Source organism: Eriocheir sinensis, chromosome 10 (assembly GCF_024679095.1).
Source record: "Eriocheir sinensis breed Jianghai 21 chromosome 10, ASM2467909v1, whole genome shotgun sequence".
Classification (NCBI taxonomy): Eukaryota; Metazoa; Arthropoda; class Malacostraca; order Decapoda; family Varunidae; genus Eriocheir; species Eriocheir sinensis.
Window position 1 is genome coordinate 20,303,535 of NC_066518.1, and position 21,064 is coordinate 20,324,598.

The following is a 21,064-nucleotide window of genomic DNA, read 5'->3' on the forward strand; positions in this document are numbered from 1 at the left end:
CACACCCGGAAAATTTGGATTTGCCGGTTGTCCAAGTGTGATACTACCTTAGGGCAGCGAGGCCGCTGACCGGGTGAGCGCCGGCGATGACGTCATCGGAGTCCCAGCGAATCACAAGCGTGTTTTCAGAGCTCAGCCAATCGTAGGGTTGTTTTTTTAATGTGAGTGATTATTTTGAGTAATTATGAAACCCAAAAGTCAGATCCACGTGTGCACCAAATATTTTTTTTCATATTGGTTACTTTATTCAGTTAGCGCGAATTCAGTTAGCGCGACCGCGTTCATCCACCTAATTCTCGCGCTAAATGGGGCTCTACTATATATATATATATATATATATATATATATATATATATATATATATATATATATATATATATATCTATATATATATATATATATCAGGGTTGGAAAAAATCATGATTTTTTGGAAAAAGAAAATTGATTTATTTGATTTAAATCAGATTTTTTTTATTTATTTCAATCGGATTTTTTTTATTTAACCCTTAGAGTACAGGTGGTGATATATTTCTCTGGATGCTGTGCACAGGGAAAATTTAGGCATTTTAAAAAGGTGGAAATGGTGTGTTTCTTCTTTCCAATAATTGTATATTCATCTAGTATATATGGTGGTGTAATAAAACTTATCTCCTAATAATAATAAAAAAAGTTATGACAGCCGAAAATATTGCGCATTTTCTCGTGGCCGTGACGCGTCGCGTGGAAGCACCCCACTCTCTCTCTCTCTCTCTCTCTCTCTCTCTCTCTCTCTCCTTGCCCCTCCCTCCTCTGTCAATGTCACTACCATAGCAGTCATCAGATTTAAGCGAGTTTGGTTTACGCGTTTTTTAAATAACGCGGGGTCCAAAATCCAAATAAATGTTTAATTTACACGTTTTTTCACTTATACGTGTTATTTTATGGAGTGGGCACCAGATGTCTCACGCAATTGGACTCACACGGCGCCGCGGCCACACAACTGAGCTCAGTACAGTACCCACGCTGCCACGCTACTCAGCAATAGGGGTGGGCAGGTACCGGTACCAGTACTGGTACTAACGGTACCAGCTATACGGCACGGTACCAGTAACAGTACTAGCCAGTCGCTCATGGTTTCCCTCATTTCTTCCTCACACGAGTGAGGCTGAGACTGAGCGGCGATATGGATATTCTCTCTCTCTCTCTCTCCACTGAATGAAATGAATATTTATTTTTTTATAGAAACCTACCTCTTGTTTGATTTACATTGTTTTTGATTTATGGGACCTCTTCAAGGACACAATACGCGCGTAAATCGAGAGTTACGATAGAGATATCTCTATCGTGACTTTCATTCTAAAGCTGCATGTTGCATCTACATGCGCAACGACATAACTTTCTCTCGTGCCCACAACCTCGACTCTTCTGAATTTGCCACCATTTGGCTGAGACTTCATTGTCATTCTATTACTAAATAGTACATCTGTGCTGTCTATCTCTCGCCTAACTCTACCAACTATGTAAAATTCTTTGACTATCTGAATTCCGAAGTGGAGCATATCTTGACCCACTCTCTCTATGCTGAAATTTCCATCCTTGGAGATTTCAATGTTCACCACTAGCTTTGGCTTTCATTTCCTTCTCTGACCAGCCTGATGAACAAGCCTACAACTTTACTCTCCTTAATGATCTAGAGCAGTTGGTTCAGCACCCTCCACATATTCTCGACCATCTTGGAAACACGGCCAACATTCTAAACCTCTTCCTAACCTCTAACCCTTCAGCTTATTCTATGTATTAAGCTGTTCTCTCTGCTGGACTCCTTCGATCACAACCTTATTTCTGTATTCTGTCCTATCGCTCATGTAGGCTACAGTCTCTGGGCCCACGAAAGAGGCGTTGCTTCTGGCATTTTGCTTCAGCTTGGTGGGATGACCTGAAGATGTACTTTTCAAATTTCCCATGGAATGATTACTGCTTCCAGGAGAGAGACCCCTCTGTGTGCCCAGCGCATCACTGAGTTATGTCTCTGGAATGGAGGCACAGATTCCATGTTCTTTCTCTACCCCTCATGCTAAAAAGCCTTGGTTCAATCATGCTTGTTCTTTGATAATAGGGTTAGGGGAAGAACAGTGACCATCTACCACAGCAGAGATAGATCGGCCAGAAAGGAAACCTATTATCAAAGATAGAGAGGCAGCTCATAAAAGGTAGCAGAACCTTCGCACTCTTGCTAATCATGATCTTTATCCGTCTGGAATCATGCCAAATCTATTCTGCGACATACCCCAAACACTATCATCAATGGCAAATGTCAAAATCTTGCTTTATCTAATTCTTCCAGAGACTTCTGGCAACTAGCCAAAAATATCTCTTGCAATTTCACTTCTTCATCTTTCCCTCCTCTCCTTAATCCTGATGGCAGCACTACCAGCTCATCGATCTTTAAGGTTGAACTTTTCGCTCAAACTTTCTCTAAAAACTCCATTCTGGACGATTCAGGGCATATTCCTCCTACTCATCCCCCCCCCCTGACTCCAGTATGCCTGCTGTCAAGATTCTTAAGAATTATGTTTTCTATGCCTTCTTCAGAAGGCTTATGGACCTGATGGAGTGCCTCCTATTGTCCTTAAGGGAACCGTCCAGTAAATTTCTATTTTCAAAACTATTGGACAAAAAAATGTAACTCACTTATGTCATTTAGACCTGAATGATGTGAGAATATTGCGGAAGTTTCAAAAGATTTTGATGAATATATATATATATATATATATATATATATATATATATATATATATATATATATATATATATATAGTCATCCCGGGTATTTCGTTCGGACTTCGGCGCGATGCGCGAAACCGCGAACGGCGGGACTATAACCCTATGGGAAAATATGCATTTGGGGAAGTCACCTCTGACACGTCATATAAAACATGTTTTTAAAAGTAGCCCAATTTGCGATAAGTAGCCCAATCTGCAACCACTGCAGGGTGTCGGCGCGTGAATTTTTTTTTTTAGGATAATGGTGCTATGAGAAAATCTCGACCAATAGCAGTCGTCCATGAGTGAGCTGCGCATGACGTCACAGTCTAACCGTGACGTCACCAGGAGCAACCTAAAGGCGCCGTCGTTTTTCTGAAAATCGTCGATATCTTGGCTGCGGCCTGTCACACACAAACGGTGTTTCGTCTGAAACACAGACCATGGAATGTAAACAAACATGGAGTCCACGCTGCGGCAAAGATACGCTGCTCTGAACCTAATACTGTGAGACTTAGACGAGCTAAACAAGCCAAAAAGCATGCATGGATGCGCTCATGGTTGGCTCGTCGGGAAAGAGAAAGTGTGTACCACAGGCTGTTAAAAGAGCTGAGTTTAGAGGATCATGAGACTCTGAAGAATTGGATCAGGTTGGACAAGAGCCAGTACCACAGACTTCTGGAGTTAGTGACACCTCTCATTGCCAGAAGTGACACCAGGATGAGGAAGGCTGTCACTGCAGGAGAGCGTTTGAGACAGGTTGAAGCCACGATCTTGATCTTGATCTTGATGTCACAGGTGGCTCGGGATTTCTCCCCAGCCAGTTTATATCGGCAGCTCCTGTGAAAAGAAAACAAAACATGCGGGAAGTCAATGTTCTCGGGGCAAGATATCATTCCCTACATCTTTCACGCCACATGCCCTCTAAGAACTCTTTCACTGCCTCAATCACTCGTCCACTCGTCTCTCCACTGAGCCCCAGCAGCAGCACCATCCAGTCCTCCCGTTTACATCACGTCCCATCTCGCTCAAAAACACATGCATCATCTTCGTTCTCTCCCTGTCATACTTCTTGCATTCCAGCACTACATGCTGCACAGTCTCGTCCACACCCCTGTCACACATCTGGCATACTTTGCTGCGGGACTCAGACCATCTATAGTTCCTTGCATTCACATCCAGACACTGCGCTCTAGCAGGGAAAAGAAGATCACCTCCCAGGCTTCCCTCATACCACACCTCACACTTTGGGGCCTCTTTCTCCCTATACCAGTCGAGAGTTTCCTTTCTTTCCATCTCATTCTTCCACTTGCTCAATCCCTCATCTTTAACTGCCATATCTATCACATTCTTCCACTTTCTTACATCCCACTCAAACCCCTCTCCATTTCTGTTTGTTATTCTCCATTCAAACACATTCTGTCTATCTTCAAAGGGTCGGTACACCCACCTACTTAGCATAACATTCCTGTCTATCATTCGCCCACATTTATTCGCCCATTTGCAATAACTTATACTCCACAAGTATACTTTACTTTCTAATCTTGCATCCTCCATTTGATCCAGTCTCACTTTATATCTCAGAGTTGCCTTTACTAGTCTTTCCCTAAATGTGCTCCATCCCATGTCCCCCCTAAGAGCCTCTACTGCTGCAAACCTTGGTGCATTCAGTGCCATTCTTGCTACCCTATTCTGCCCCACTTCCAATTTTTCTATCTCACTGTCATTCCATGTCATCACATCCATTCCATACATAATGCTCGGGACAGCCACACTCTTCCAAACCTCACGGATGACATCATACTTGCTCGCTCTCATCCTCGCTGCACTCCCTAAACGGCCTACCCACTGGTTTGCCATACTTATCTTTACATTCTTGGCCCTGCCGCATCCATTTACCTCCATCCACACCCCTAGATACTTGTATTCTTCCGTCTGTTCCAACTCATCACCTTCCAGTCTCCAAGTTGTTTCTCTCTCATCCTCTGACCTATTCACTATCATTACTTTGCTCTTCTCACTACTGAACCTAACCCCAAAATCCCTTCCATAACCCCCTACCACATCTAGGAGACTCTGTAGTTCTTCAGCAGACTCACTCATAACCACCACATCATCCGCATACAACAACACACATACTTTATCCTCTCCAATTCTCACTCCTGCATTCATTCTCCTCATTCTGACTGCTAATTCCTCTGTGAAAAGACTAAATAATGTTGGTGATAATATACAGCCTTGTCTCACTCCTCTTTCACTCTTCACCCAACCTGTCTCTAGATCACCTAGTCTATACTTTGCTCTTGTACCTACATACATACTTCTAATTATGTTAACAATCTTATCACTCAGCCCAACTTTTTCAAGCACTCTGCATAACACATCTCTATTCACCCTGTCATAAGCTTTCTCTATATCTAGGAAGCCTAAGTACAGTTTCCCTCCCTCTCTTTTTCCTTTCAATCAGCTCATTTACAACAAACATATTATCTTCTGCTCGCCTGTCCACTGAACTGTTCTGCTCCTCACCCAGCACCCTGGCACTCTCAATCCATTTACACAACCTTTATTCAACACAGCACTAAAGATTTTTCCTATTGAGTTTACCAGAGAGATTGGCCTATAGTTCTTTAATTCCTGCTATGCCCGCCCTTGTGGATCAGAGTCACTCTACATTCATTCCATTTACTTGGCACTCTCTCTTCTTCCCATACCTGGTTGAATAACTCAGTCATCCTCTCAATCACAGCCTCACCTCCATTTTTATACAACTCATACGGGATCTCATCTGGTCCTGCAGCCTTACCATTCTTCTGTCTTTTCACACATCTCTCAACCTCCTCCCTACTGATCCTTTCATTCAGCTCATTTGCATCTTTCCTCCATAGTTACACATCCTTCTCTCACACCAAATACTTCCCTACTCCTCCTATTTCTTCCCAAAATTCCTAATTGACTCCCTCATTTTCTCCTTATCTGTAATTTTTTCACCATTCACCTTCAGACTTTCCACATTCTCACTGTCACTCATCCTCTCACCTCTCAGGAATCTATACCACTCACGACCTCCCTCAAGCCCTTTCTCTCTCAGGGTCTGAATCACACTTCTTTCACACTGAACCTTTGCACTCATGATCTTCCGCTTTGTCAGTCGTTGGTGTCTCACGAGCTTTCCCATGCATTCTGGTATTCACCTCAGCTTCTTTGCTTTCTTGCCTCCTTCTCCTCATTCGCACAGTCTATTTAGTCTCTTTCGTTCTTTCCTAGCTGTCCTAATATCGCTCCACCACGGTTTACACGCTTTCTACCATTTCTCACATACCCTACATGTTGGACTGCAGCTCCTCTCACATTCTCAGCCTTTCATTCAGAGCCACATCATTCAAACCCCAATTTCTTTCACTCAAGTCTACCTGAAAATTTTCCCACCCTACATCTCTCAGTCTCCACTTCTTCTTCTTCCTGTCCTTCTCTTTCATTTCATTTCTACCATTCAGCCCAGACTCCACGGTCAACATATTATGGTCAGACACAATATCAATCATTCCCTCTTCATCTATCCACATACGAGACACACATTCACAAGATTCTCCCATTTACCAGTACATAATCAATCGCAGACTCCTGATTTCTTGCACTCCAGGTCACACGTCCCTCAGCCAGAGTTTCATTCAGGTTCTCTAAGTTCATTTCACTTACAAACTCAGCTAGCATTTCTCCATTCCGATTTATTCACCTAACATACCTGTATGTGCATTCATATCACCCATAACAATCACTCTCTCCTGCATGCTCTCTCACAACTTTTCTAAGAATATTGTACTTTCCCTGTTTTCCTTACTGCTCTTTCACCTTCTACAGTCATATACACAACAACCATAACTACTCTTTCTAGTCTGCCCTTTTATTCTTGCATTCCACACTCACGGCCAATACATCTTCACTGCTAGCACTGTTACCTACATCTAGCTCTTCCACCTTCAGATTCTCATTTTTATGGAGGAAGGCCACGCCTCCCATAGTCTCCTGTTTCTTTCGCCTTCCCAATCATCACATACTCACTCCCTCAGTCTGCTCAGGTGTGTCTCAGTCCTATTATATCATATTTCCATTCATCCAGTTCCTTACTCATGTCCTCAAGTTTGCCCACACCCCAACCTCTCACATTCAAACATCCAATCTTCATACTTTCACTTGCCTGGGTTGTGTATCCACCTCTGCTAGGTCATTTATACCTGCTCAAACTGTCCCCACTGCATACAGTGACTTCATCCGCACCCATTCACGCAGGCGCCCCCATCCTCCTTTGTCCGCCAGGTGCACGCCATCCACGCTTAACGCTGCATCTCCCTCAGATGTCGATGAAGCTGACGCCTCTCCTTCTTCCCATTCAATCTTCATCTTCATCATTTGATCCTCGTGGAAAGTCTCGGTCTTGGTCTTAACGATCCTGATCGCCTGACAAATTCGCGATAAGTTCATGAACGATGAAAAAAATGGCATTAATCGACGGAAAAGTGCTAGTGTGACACCACCTTAACGCCCATTGCCCCGCCTCCCTCCTCTCTCCCTTCCCCTCCTCTCTGCCTCCCTCCCTCCCTCCTCTGCCTTCCTCCCTCCTCTCTCCCTTCCCCTCCTCTGCCTCCCTCCCTCCTCTCTGCCTTCCTATTTAGCTCCTGACAGTGTGACACTAGACCGCGATATAAGGGAAGGGTCACCGGGGTCCTGAATGACCTAAGCCGCGACGCAAAACGCTTGGGTGGACCAAGACTATATATATATATATATATATATATATATATATATATATATATATATATATATATATATATATATATATATATATATATATATATATATATATATATATATATATATATATATATATATATATATATATATATTTTTTTTTTTTTTTTTTTGTTTTGTTTCACCACTTGCAAGTTTTATATCAATGTAAAAAAATTTCCTAAATTATATATATATATATATATATATATATATATATATATATATATATATATATATATATATATATATATATATATATATATATATATATATATATATATATATATATATATATATATATATATATATATATATATATATATATATACGAAAAAGGAATTTTTTTACAATTTCAAAAATGTTCAATTCCATTTAGTTCATCACGTATTTAGGAATTTTTTTTACATTGATATAAAACTTGCAAGTGGTGAAACAAAAATAAAGAGCCAGATTATTCAGTTTCTCTGATTTTTTTTTACATGATTTTTTTTTACTCGCGTTTAAACAGTTCATGATTTTGCATGAAAAGAATAAAAGAAAAAGTCTTTCTTTATTGTCATTGTGCATTCATTCCTCTTTAAAATGGTACCTGAAATATTGTTTTTTTTTTCCGGCCCCCGCACGCTAACCACTCAGCCATTGCCTACCCAAACACACACACAAAAAAAAATTTACTTACATTGTAAGGGGGACCAGATGTGACATTAGGAATATGCTTAGAAACATGTTTGCAAACTTAGAATATGTAATTTTGGCAAGTAGTAACAATAAATTCTGAGAGCTAGAAATAAAGGAGGGAAAAAAAAAAAACTTCAGAGGCAGTTTTCTCAAAACAAAGTTTTTCTCACATTTTTCCCAATTTCTCGGTTACAAATTAACCGCGTCCTTGACGACGCGGGTTTGAATCCACCAATACCACCTGGGATTTTTCAGTCACCGCCAAGTGGCATAAGACTACCCATATGCTGTCCTGAAAACCGCCTATCAACCTGGACTTGAGGAAATCGTCCATGTGAATCAAGAATGAGCTCTGGGGGACAGCATGAGCCAAGAATAGATGGAGCCACTATAAATACCTTCCTGTGCCATGACGGGCTGGGGCCGACCACCAGACCCTTCAAGAAAGCCTACCGCCCCTATAGGCTACCACATAAAAAAATAAAGTATTATTGTTCTAAGAATGTGTGTTTTATCAATAGTTTTCAGTCTCATACCCTTCACTGACATGTATTTTCTGCTTTTTCTTTAATCATTTGGCTGGAGTCTATGAGCATTTTCTCTGTTCTTCCTGTACCTATCATCATACGACGCTCTGAGAACTCTAGGCAGGCCGTCGGCTCCACATTACACTCATGCCTAGCTTCACTGCCAGACGTGCGATTTATAAAAAAAATGCATCAGAAATATTAATAATTACGTGTGTAATGATATTTTACCATAAATATTGATATAAACAAAAACGGTTGTTGTCCACGTGTCAGGGGCTGCATGGGACCTTGAAATTTGCCCTTTAAATATAGAGATTTTTCCAAAACCAGCCACGAGAGAACTGTCCTAGCCCACATGTATCTCTCAGTGGCTTTAACTCATTTTCCATATTTTTTTGTAAAATCACTACAGGATGGTCCTCTTAACTCATCCACTGCGATTGGAACGAATTTGCCTTTCACTGGTAGCCTGATAACATATACTCATGTCTTTCTCTGCCTCTGTGGTGGATAGTGGAGTTTCCCAAGGTGCAGGACTTTACAATTTTCTTCATTGAATTGTAGTAGCCACTTTTTTATCCATTCCTGTAGCTTGGTGATGTCTTCTTGTAGGAAATCCGCAGTCAACGGGTTTAAAACTGTGTTTCCATGCCTGGTCAAACTCTTTTGTCTCTGCCTTTCAACATCTACCTTTCCTTCCTGCTGGAAGTATGCCTACATACAGCCTGTGCCTAAAAAGGGTGACCGCTCCAGTCCCTCAAACTACTGTCCGATTGCTTTACATTCTTGTTTTCTTAAAACTTTTGAATCAATCCTTAACTGGAAGATTCTTCAGCATCTATCTATGTCTGACCTTCTGTATGATCGCCAGTGTGGGTTCCGCAAGGAACGTTCTATTGGTGACCTTCTTGCCTTCTTTACTGTCTCCTGGTCATCCTCACTTAGCCGTTTCGGTGAAACTTTTGCTGTTGCCTTAGACACCTTGAAAACTTTTGACAGAGTCTGGCACATATCTTTGCTTTCCAAACTTCCCTCCTATGGTTTCTATCCTTCTCTCTGTACTTTCATCCAGTTTCCTTTCTGGCCGATCTACCTCTGCTGTGGTAGATGGTCATTGTTCGTACCCTAAACCTATTAACAGTGGTGTCCCACAGGGTTCTGTCCTATCTCCCACTTTCTTTCTGTTGTTCATTGATTATCTTTCCAAAACAAACTGTCCTATCCATTCTTATGCCGATGACCCCTCTGCATTACTCAACGTCTTTTGACAGAAGACCCACCCAAAAGGAACTAAATGATTCCAGGCTGGAGGCTACGGAATGCTTAACCTCAGACATTACTGTCATTTCCAATAGGGCCAACAACAACTTGGTGTCCTTCAGTGCCTCAAAAACTCAATTTCTCCACCTGTCAATTCAACACAATCTTCCAAACACCTATCCCCTATTCTTCAATAACACTCAGCTGTCACCCTCTTCTACAATAAATATCCTCAGTCTGTCCTTTAACTCAAAATCTCAACTGGAAACTTCATGTCTCCTCTCTCACTAAAACAGCTTCCTCTAGGTTGGGTGTTTTGTATTGTCTCTGCCAGATCTTTTCCCCGTCCCAGATGCTATCCATATACAGGGGCTTTATCTGCCCTTGTATGGAGTATGCATCTCATGTGTGAGGTGGCTCCACACACATAACTCTTCAACAGAGTAGAGTCTAAGGCTATTCATCTCATTAACTCCCCTCCTCTTGACAGTCTCCTACCTCTTAAATTCCACCTCAATGTCGCATCTCTTTCTATCTTCTACTGATATTTTCATGCTGATTGCTCTTCTGAACTTGCTAACTGCATGCCTACCCCCCTCCCGCAGCCCCGCTGCACTCTACTATATACTCTTACTCACCCCTATACTCTCCAAATCCCTTATTCAAGAGTTAATCAGCACCTTCATTCTTTTATCCCTTCTGCTGGTAAACTCTGGTACAGCCTTCCTTTGCCTGTAACTCCTCCTACCTATGACTTGACCTCTTTCAAGAGAGGAGTGTCGAGGCACCTCTTCTAAAATTGACCTCTCGTTTGGCCTCTTGTTCTAGTTGCTTTTATTGGAGCAGCGATGTTTGTTGTGCGGGGGAAAAGAACTGGCGTAAATGATACAGAACGCCTAACCTCGAGGAAGCTGATTTAGTGAGAGAAGAGATGTGAAGTTTCCAGTTAAGATTTTGAGTTAAGGATAGATGAAGGATATTTAGTGTAGAAGGTGACAGCTGATTGTTGTTAAAGAATAGAGGATAGGTGTTTGGAAGATTGTGTCGAGTTGATAGGTGAACAGGGTAGTTTATCTCTGGGATCTAACCCCTATTACTGCCTATAGTACATGTATAAATGTAACCCTGGGTTGAAGGGGTTAATGTCCTTTTAAACCATGTTTTTATGTTCGGATTGCTATAAGAGTTTATACTGATGAAGGCCTAGCCCACAGCATTTTATGGATGCCATATGCCTCTGTGGGCTAGTGGTTAGCGTGCCTAGCTACGAATCTGCAGGCTCAGGTTTGAACCTCAGCCCAGGCAGTCAGCATTTAGTTCACCCAGCCGTTTATCCTCCTTTTGGTCTGGTAGATAAATAGGTACCTGGGGAAACCTGTGGTAGCCCACATGTCACAATGGGCCAAAGGGTATACTTTACCATATTTAGAATGTTTTTTTTAATTTTTTTTTTATAGATAAACTCAATGATACCCTTAAAAGGTTACCCTTTTGACATTAACTAGAACTAATGGCCCTTCAACCTCTAACTTACAAGTAAAAGTTGCAGCTTCAGAGATTTGATTGCCTCGAGGAACATGAAAGAATGATGGAGACTTAAAGGAAGTAACCTTGTGTGGTTTGCAGTGTTGCCCCCACATATAACTATGGCATGATATTCAGGGGATATGTATTTAATGTTGCATGATTTTAACAAGGTCTGTAGCAAATTTTTAGTGAAGGATCTCAAATAAAAACTTACCAAAACAATAATTCCCCAGGGTACAAGGTTACAACTTTTGTAAGGGACCCAGCACGCCTACCTGAAGAGCTCTCCTCACAGGTGACAATTAAGGCTGGTGATGTCTTGGATTCTAAGGCAGTGGATGAAGCTGTTGAGAATCAGGATGCTGTTGTCATTCTTCTTGGAACAAGGAATGACTTGAGTGAGTGGTTACACTGTTAAAATTTGTAAAAATGTCTCAATATTACTGACATGATTTAATTAACTCTGCAGTTTTATTTAATTAAGCATATTTATTAATTAATGTTCAATAAGGCCCAACAACAATGATGTCTGACGGAACAAAGAATATCCTTGCTGCAATGAAAAAACATGGAGTGAAACGGGTTTCAGCATGCCTTTCTGGTAAGAACTTTTCTTTCTCAACTGCAATTAAGTTATAAAACCATACAATAATGAACATGTCATACAAGCATTATGTTCAGTAAAATTAGAAATCACTAAAGGCTATCCTTCCAACATTTATAACTAAAACTAATTGTCCTTCAGCCTTCAACTTCCGGGAAAAAGCTGCAGTTCCAGAGAGATTTTATCACCTTCTGGAGGACCACGAAAGGATTCTGGAGGCTCTTAAAGCAAGTAACCTTGAGTGGGTTGCAGTGTTGCCTCCACACATAACTGGTGAGACTATTTGCCTTGTGCTTGATACTCATGACTATTATTACTTCAGGTAACTTATTTTCAGTCTTTTTTTCTTTCCACTTTTTTTTTTTTTTTTTTTTTTTTTTTTTCTTAAGGAAAAAATGTACATCAAAGAATTGTGAGTAGATTCAAGTTAGTCAGACATATCTTCTAACTCAGGGTGTCAAACACGTGGGCTGCCACTTTCTTATATGTAGCCCATAGCCTGCAGCTCACTTGCAACTATCTAGTAGGCTGCAGTATTATAATGCTGTGTAATGTTTTCATCAATAGGCACACCTAACATCACCATAGCTGATCCAGGATTCAGGATGTTTCCTAAGGTAGAGAAGGTAGCATTATAATTGTATTTCATAAAACTAACTAAAATTATGAGTATTCTTTTTCTTGAACACAACATTGGATAAACAACAAAACAATAATATGAAAATACGTATAGCTACCATTGCCAGATTGTCATACTCAGAGCATAGTATTTACCGGTTTCTGACGCCTAACTATTGCCAAGACACATCAGAATCTAACTCTTTTAACGATAACTATAAATTAGTTTCATTATTAAAGCCCAGAAGACAGTTTTGGGGTAGGAAGTTGGGAAATATAATCGGTTGAGTACGACAATCTGGCAACGTTGAGGCTGTAGCTCTGAGGCCAGAGGCAGCATGCACCCCATTTTGAGGGTGTCAGATACCATAACAAGCATATTTTTACTGCGCAAAGCAGGTGATTTCACTTATTGTGACTTCGTGAGCTTTCATATTTATTTATTTGTGTATATTTCATGTTGGCAAAATTTAAATTAGTTTCATTTTTACTAGTGACACAAATTTTTGACTTTTTCACAATAGAATTTCACTCTAATAAGTGAATCAGACCCCACAGAAATAATACCAGTGTGTGTATGAATGAATACAAAGATAAGCACATACTTTGATTTAACTCTAGGATGTCTCGTGGATCATTAATGAATAAAAACAAAATATCCGGATAGGCCACTCTTTAGCCTGTTACCTTCAATGGCCCCCAAATACAGTCCCTGCGCCAAGTTTGTACCCCACATTTTGGTGATGTTAGGTGCGCCTGTTGACTCTTCAATTTGTATTAATATTTTCAAAGATTTCTGCAAAGGTACTTATCAGATTAGCTTTGCAAATAATGCATTCACAGCATGGTGTAGACCAGGGCTACTCATTTATTATAAGCAAAGGTCCAGTTAGACAAGTTCAAATGCATGCAGAGGTCCAGATGAAGTTGTAGCTGGACCCCAGGCTCCAGAAGTAAAAAAATATAATTAAATAGCATGAAGGTCCTTGCAGTGGATTCTTGCAAGTGTATTTCCTCGACTGACCTTAGGCCCTACAGTCAGTCGAGGAAATACACTTGCAAAAATTCACTTCCAGAACCTTCATATTATTACATTTTTCTAGTCCTGGTGCCTGGGGCCCAGCTACAACACCTAGAAGGTCCGGATACGGACTGCGGGCCACCAGTTGAATAGCTCTGGTGTAGACCATAGGAAAAAGATTACTGTAATCTTTCATTCTGTATTATCCTTTCTTTTTCCCTTTTCTTTTTACACCATATAAGGCAGTTGAATAAAAAAATGCTAAAGTACCATTCCTAAAAAGTGGATAGAAGATTCAAAGAGAATGTTCATATATGGTTTGAGAGGTATCATTATATTCCCAGCTTGAGAACATTTTGGATGAAGGAAGAGGATACAGCTGAAGGAAGGCTGTTCTAGAGTTTACCAGTGACAGGGATGAAAAATATAATGATTCTAGTTACTCTTATATAAGGGATTTTGAAGGGGGGGAAGTATAGGGGTGGGCTACAGTTGAAAGTTGCATGCAGTAAGGCCACAGGAAAGGTGGAGGCATGTAGTTGGCAGGTTCTGAATATATAGTTAGCATAAAAACAGTGCCGCAAAATTTAACCCATCTGCTTTGGCTGACTTGGGTAGTTGAGAAACAGCTAAATATGAACCAAATATGAGACTAACAAAACACCATGGAATGTACATTAATGTGCTGCTCTCATAACCATACAGCTGCTAATATTTTTGTTTTTCACTTCAATATCATTGTTACTGGGTGGTTTTGATTACAAAATTAACTTCATTGTGATGGCTGGCATGCAGCCCTAACACTCCAGGAATAGGGGAGAATTGAATGGCCAAATCCGTCATACAGTACATTATTAGCCATCTTCACCATCACATACACTGGAGGAGAGGGAGACAGAGAGAAGATAAACTAAACTAACCAAATTTTAGATCTGGGTCATGCATGGTGGACTGCCACATGTCACTATGGCCTTCAGTTTACAGTGGGGCCCAACTAGTATTTTTCTAATTATGTAGAGATTTAGTCTAGCAATAGGATAGAAACAGTTCTGAATTTCATAACTAACGATTAGAATTGCAGAACCATAAAAAACATTCCCATTAGCTGGGAGGAATGAATGACCAAGTTGCGTCAATGGAGGAAGGAGGGGTGAGTTGCGTGTTATACAATAAAGCTAACAAGTTTTGCCAAGATGGTGCCAAACACCCTGCCAAGTAGTTGTTTCAGGTGCTGTGCAGGTGGGGGTATTTGTAAACAAAACACATCACAGTTACGTGCGTCTAATATCACCGCTTCTGCCTCTTCTTATTTCTACGAATGTTTGTTTAACTATGGATTGCTGCTTCCAAACATGTAAAGCAGGAAAATCAGTCTCGGTGTGTAATTTCATTAGTACTGCAGTCTGTTCATTAATATTCTGTGCAAAATATGTGAAATGTTGAACAAGGTTTGCCATTACTACTGGACACAATAATTATGCCATGAAAAAGTAAATTTTGGCAAGAGAGCAGAGGTCAGGAATTCATACCACCCACAGCATATTGGTTAATGTAGAAGGGTATCAGCTGTTTGTTACTGAAGAATAAGGGTTAAATGTTTGGAAGTTTGGAAGTTGTCAGGCAGAGAAAATGAGTTTTTGGAAGCATTAAAACACTTATGTTCCTTATGCACCAATCAGAAATTATAGCAAGATCAGAGATTAGGTATTTTATAGTATCTAGTCGACTCCAACCCCAACTCCTCCCCCCTCCCCCTCCTCTGCTGTACCGTGGCTGGCAAATCAAACCCAGCCACACCACATCACACCCAGTCACATCACATCCAGCTACACCACAACACACTCAGCCACACCATATCCAACCATACCACTCCACATCATACCCAACTGCACCATATATATTGCAACAAGCCACATCATGTCAAAAATCCCAACTACACCATGCCACACATAATATCTAGCCACAAATCACTCAACCACACCATACAAAGCCAAACTACATCCCACAGTCCCCACACAAATAACACATCATGCTTAACCACACCATACCACACATCATATCCAGCAACACACACCACACCCAGCCACACTATACACCACATCACACCATACCTAGCCATGCCACTCCACACATACCCAGCAACCCCAAACCACACATCAAATGCAGTCACACCAACCCACACATCACACCTGACTACATTACACCACACATCCCACATAGCCACACCAACCCACACATCACAGTCAGCCACACCCAGCACACATCCCATCTAGTCACACCTCACACCACACTACAAACCATTTTCACACACAACCACACATCACACCAAGCAATACCACACCATGTCACACTCAGTCACTCCATACCCAACCACACCACACCATGCCCAGTGACATTACACCCAGTCATACCATACCTCACACCACACCATCTCACAGCACACCCAACCACACCACATTGCACAACACACCATATCTCACACCACACCCAGCCACACCACCAGACATCACACCAAGCAACACTACACCACACATCACACAAAATCCAGTCATACTATCACACACCATACAGTCACACTACAATTCACACCATACCCAACCTCACCACAATTCACACCATACCCAGCCTCACCACACCACACCCTCACTCACACCACACCCAACCAGCCTGACCTATTTTTGTTTAGTACATCCAGGGCCCTTATAAAAAAAGTGTTTGACTTACCGCATCTTTTTCACATAAAAATGCCTGAAAGTTTAACCCTGCGTGTTATATGCCGAAGGTACAAATTTTTATTGATTTTTTTCTTCTTTGGGGTGTTTTAACCCTCCCGCTCCGGGCGTGTTTCCAGAAGGCGACTCCTGTGTCTGGGGGTTTTGGGAAAATTTAGGGTCGTTTACATTCTAATTGCAACGTAAATAAACAATAGAAATTAACCATATACTACTTCTAGAAGTATTCACCATCCTCTGTCGAATGGGGTTTAGTAGATCGCTCTAGGTCCACTGGTTGCTGAGTAATCATGAGTAGAAGTTGGTCACTTTTTTTTGCCGTAGAACTAGCCCGCGTTCGGGTGTGTGCCTGTGACTAACATTTATATTTCATCATGTTTCAAGTACAATGTAGGCTATTTATTTCTTTTCTACGTATTTATTGACATTTTTCTTTATATATTGCACTGAGAATATGTGAGCGGCGCTTTGATTATATTTATTATTTTTTTTTTTTCAAGTACAATGTAGGCTATTTATTTCTTTTCTACGTATTTATTGACAGGTTGGTAAAGATTCGTTTTAGTACCGTGCCAGTATTTCATTACCTGCTTTATGAAACATCACTAGCATATATCTTTTCCACAAACATTCAGCAATCATGGAAACGCTTTCAAAATCCAATTCAAGGACTATTTATTGTTGAAAATAGGGGATAATATTCACAAAAACGTAGCCTCCTCTGGCGGCGTCCGCGGCGACGGTGCCACCGCCGCAAAATAGCTCGCAGAGGGTTTAGGGTGGGGGAGTATATTTCAACTACTCCAACCGAACTTTACGACCCCCCACATGTACAGTAATCCCTTGCCATATCGCGGTTCACTTATTACGGTCTCGCGATTTTTAAATTGTATCGTATCGTGGGTTTTTTGCAATATCGCGGGATTTTGCAGTAAAATAAGCATTTTCTAGCCTAAAAAATTAAAACTATAATTCAACGCAAGTAGGAACACCTAAATAAGCACCTACGTCACCCACTTTTTTTCCCGTCGCGGCTTATTGCGCCGTTAGTCTTTTCCCTGGTTCACTCCTCCCCCACTTCCTTTCTTTCTTCTCCCTCTCCGTCCCCGTATTTTTCTCCTTCTTTCTTTTCCTTTCACCTTCCTCCAAGTTTTTCTCTTTTAATCTCTTTCCCTCCCACACACCCTTTCTCTCCCCCTCTTTCCTCACCTTTACCTGACCCTACCTACCTCTCTCTTTTAATCTCTTTCCCTCCCACTCACATCCTTTCTCTCCCCCTCTTTCCTCACCTTTACCTGACCCTCCCTACCTCTCTTCTTTTCCCGTCCCATTTCCTCCACTCCTTTCTCACACCCTCTTATCTTTAGTCTTATCTCTCACTCTTCCTCCTTTTCTCTTTCCCCATTAGATTATATGAACACTCACTCGCTCGCACACACGCATGCACGGACGCACACACACACAGAAGGGGAAATGGGAAGGGTGTGGGGAGGGAGGGGCGGAAGTGAGAGTCAGGTCATGTCTTGACTGAAGCCATGACCTAACTCTCCCTCAGGACCTGACATGACTCTCCCCACTGTCCCTCCCTCCCCACACCCTTCTTGTTTTCATCCTCTTTTCTCTCTCCCTGTTTCCTCCACTACTTTTCCTTGTTCTCCCTTCTTACATCCTCTATCAGTATTTTTTCATGACTCACTCCGTCCCTCTCCTCCCTTTCCCCTTCTGTATTCTTCCGCCCCACCAAACTAATTCCTGCGCGAAGTTCATATTTACGAAGCAAATGTCGAAAGTCGAAACAAGAATTATAAAATCATTTATTGGGACTGCATCGTAACAATGAAACGTCATAGGAAATGTTTATAAGATTGTGGGAAAGGTCAATAGGAGTGTGGGAAAGATTTGTAAGAGTGTGGGGAGGGTTTCTGAAGCCTTAAAATATATATAAATAAAAAAAAAAAAAACATAAGGTCGCTACTTTGCGGATTTTCGCCCATCGCGGGGGTTCTGGAACCTAACACCCGCGATAGACAAGGGATTACTGTATATGCAACTTATTTCTGTGAGGAGGTATTTCTCACAACACTGGCTGCACCACCACCACCACCACCACCAGAGGAGGCTATGCTTTGTGAATATTATCCCCTATTTTTAACAATATACAGTCCTTGAATTGGATTTTGAAAGCATTTACATGATTGTTGAACGTTTTTGGAAAAGATATATGAAGAGCTAGTGATGTTTCATAAGGTAGGTAATGAAATACTGGCACGGTACTAAAACGGGGCTGGGAGCGTCAGGCGGGTGGAGGCAAGGAAGCGGTGTCCCCCGTGGCGGAGGAAAACACACATTCGGACACATCAGAAAGTGAAAAATCACGTCCTTCCATCACTGCGGCTAGTGACCGACTGACTGTTGATGTCAACACATGCTCCGGGATGCTGGGCGTGGGCTCATACCAAACTAAGCCCGCGCGCGCATATTAAATGGTAGAAATACGCACATGCCTTCTGAGAGGACACCTGGATTTTGTGGCAAATTTTACGTGCGTCCTTCCAAGAGGACACCTGGAGCGGAAGGGTTAACCCTTCCGCTTTCCTTCTTGTCCAATAACAACTGCAAATTTACCTTTATTATTGGGTATGATCCTTCATAGTCCATAGCTGTCTTATAATATGTTACCATAGAATACAGGGGGATCAAATAACGGCTATAAAATTTTTTTTAAAAAATCAGTGGAGGATCGCCCATGCCTTATCTCGCTTCTCCGTCGGGCGCCAACATTACCCGGCCGCCATTTGCATTGTTTTGTATGACTAAGGTGCAGTGTTGCCAATTCGAGCAGTACATGGATTTATATAGCCCCTTGAAGATGGGTTAGTAGCAGTAGGTTGAACTTCAAACTCGGAAAGAATTTACACATTAGAAAAATTATGAATAAGAAAGATTGCCTTTCGAGTGGTTTTACCAACTCGGTGCTAATTCGTTGCAGAAGCAGCGCACGGTCCATGCTGGTGGTGCATTCGTCATCACAACAGTTGATCAGTTTTAAATCTCCCGCTCACAATACATGTTACAACACTATTCCATACTCCATTATAACTTTATTCTGATTGGCCCACATCATATAGTGTGCTGTCCTTGCTCCCCCCATCACCTCCTATACAACCACACCCATACAGCAAAGCCGAGCAAACAACTGCATGTCGCATGTCACCAGAACGGGGTAAATTGCGTCTTGTCTAGTTGTCTGTCACAACCCACGAGTGATAGTGAGAATAATAGGGTAAATATGATATCAGAAACTGTACATCATTAATCTTGTACGTGGAGATATTTCTCGCAACACCAGCCCGACAGCCATTTGTAGTTTGAAAATCACATAACCACACCCATACAACAAACAGCTGCATGCCGCATGTGATGATGATGAGAATAATATGCTAATTATGATATCAGAAGCTGTACATCACCAGTATGTACGAGGATGTATTTCTAGCAACACCAGCCTGATCGCCATTTTCACTGCTTTACTCAAGGACACTTGTCAATTCAAGCAGTACAGATTACGCCAAAAATATACAAATTTCGGGAAACTGTACATGGTCAATGTTCTTTAACTGTACATATTTCTGAGCATTTAAGAACTTTTCTTCCCCCCAAAATTGTTGTCTTAAAAGTTTGGGATGCGCGTTATATGCCGTGAAATACGGTAAGTGTGTCACTTTCGTGTGAAAGCTGCCTAAGTTGTAAAATTTCAGAAGTACACCTGTCTCACATTGGCAGACAAAATCTTTTTTTTTCTGGGAGATTTTAGTATATTATGAATGAATCAGCTAACCTGTCTGCCTCCTGCCCCCTCCTGCCCTAAATTAACTTAACAAATTAAATCTAAAAAAAAAAAAAAAAAAAAAGTTTGCGATGACAAAACATGACAGGCATATGTGTGTGTTGTATGTGCTCAAAGTGCTTCACCACAGTATACCTCACTGTGAAATGAGTGTACTTCTGAAATAATAACAATTTGGTTTGGTTAGACTAGTTGTTTTTAAGTGTTTTGATAAATCCATGTTCATCTCCTTCCATTAATCTAACATCCCTACTGCAGGGAACATATTGTATTCCCAAACATGGTGAGGAAAATTGGCCATAGTTGGAGTACACAAAAAAGGAGACGTGAACATAAACTGGCTAGGTGGGAAGAGACTCCCCAAGACCCAGTCAGGTGGCCTATCAGTGCGTAGATGGATTGTGACGTCACAGCCTGGGAGATTTGAGTCAACACTGAGACCAAGTTGGGAGGCCAATCAGTGGTCAGATGGATGATGATGTCACGGCCCAGGAGGTTTGAGTTGATATTGGTGTGCTATATCACGAAAAGGCATTTGGGCAAATTTTTAGATATGGGTGATGGCAATAAAATGCAATAGCAGAACACCCAATAGGCTAGGGTTGAGTGTATACACATAGTACATCTTGTTACCTAAGTTTTCACAAATTTGTGTGGATTCACCAATGAAAACACTATTTAACATGTATTATTTACACCAGATGTTTTTAATTT

The 21,064-nt window shown here is 41.3% G+C and overlaps 1 protein-coding gene across 2 annotated transcripts in view; it reads left to right on the plus strand.

Annotated features, from left to right (window-relative positions):
• The window catches only part of LOC126996673 (methylglutaconyl-CoA hydratase, mitochondrial-like), a 36,999-nt gene that overhangs the window by 14,539 nt on the left and 1,396 nt on the right, over positions 1 to 21,064 (plus strand). For both annotated transcript variants that reach the window (XM_050857407.1, XM_050857406.1), the window contains exons 2-4: positions 11,762 to 11,926; positions 12,040 to 12,129; positions 12,274 to 12,405. In XM_050857407.1, the coding sequence (XP_050713364.1) occupies positions 11,762 to 11,926; positions 12,040 to 12,129; positions 12,274 to 12,405 (387 nt within the window). The remainder of the gene's footprint in view (positions 1 to 11,761; positions 11,927 to 12,039; positions 12,130 to 12,273; positions 12,406 to 21,064) is intronic.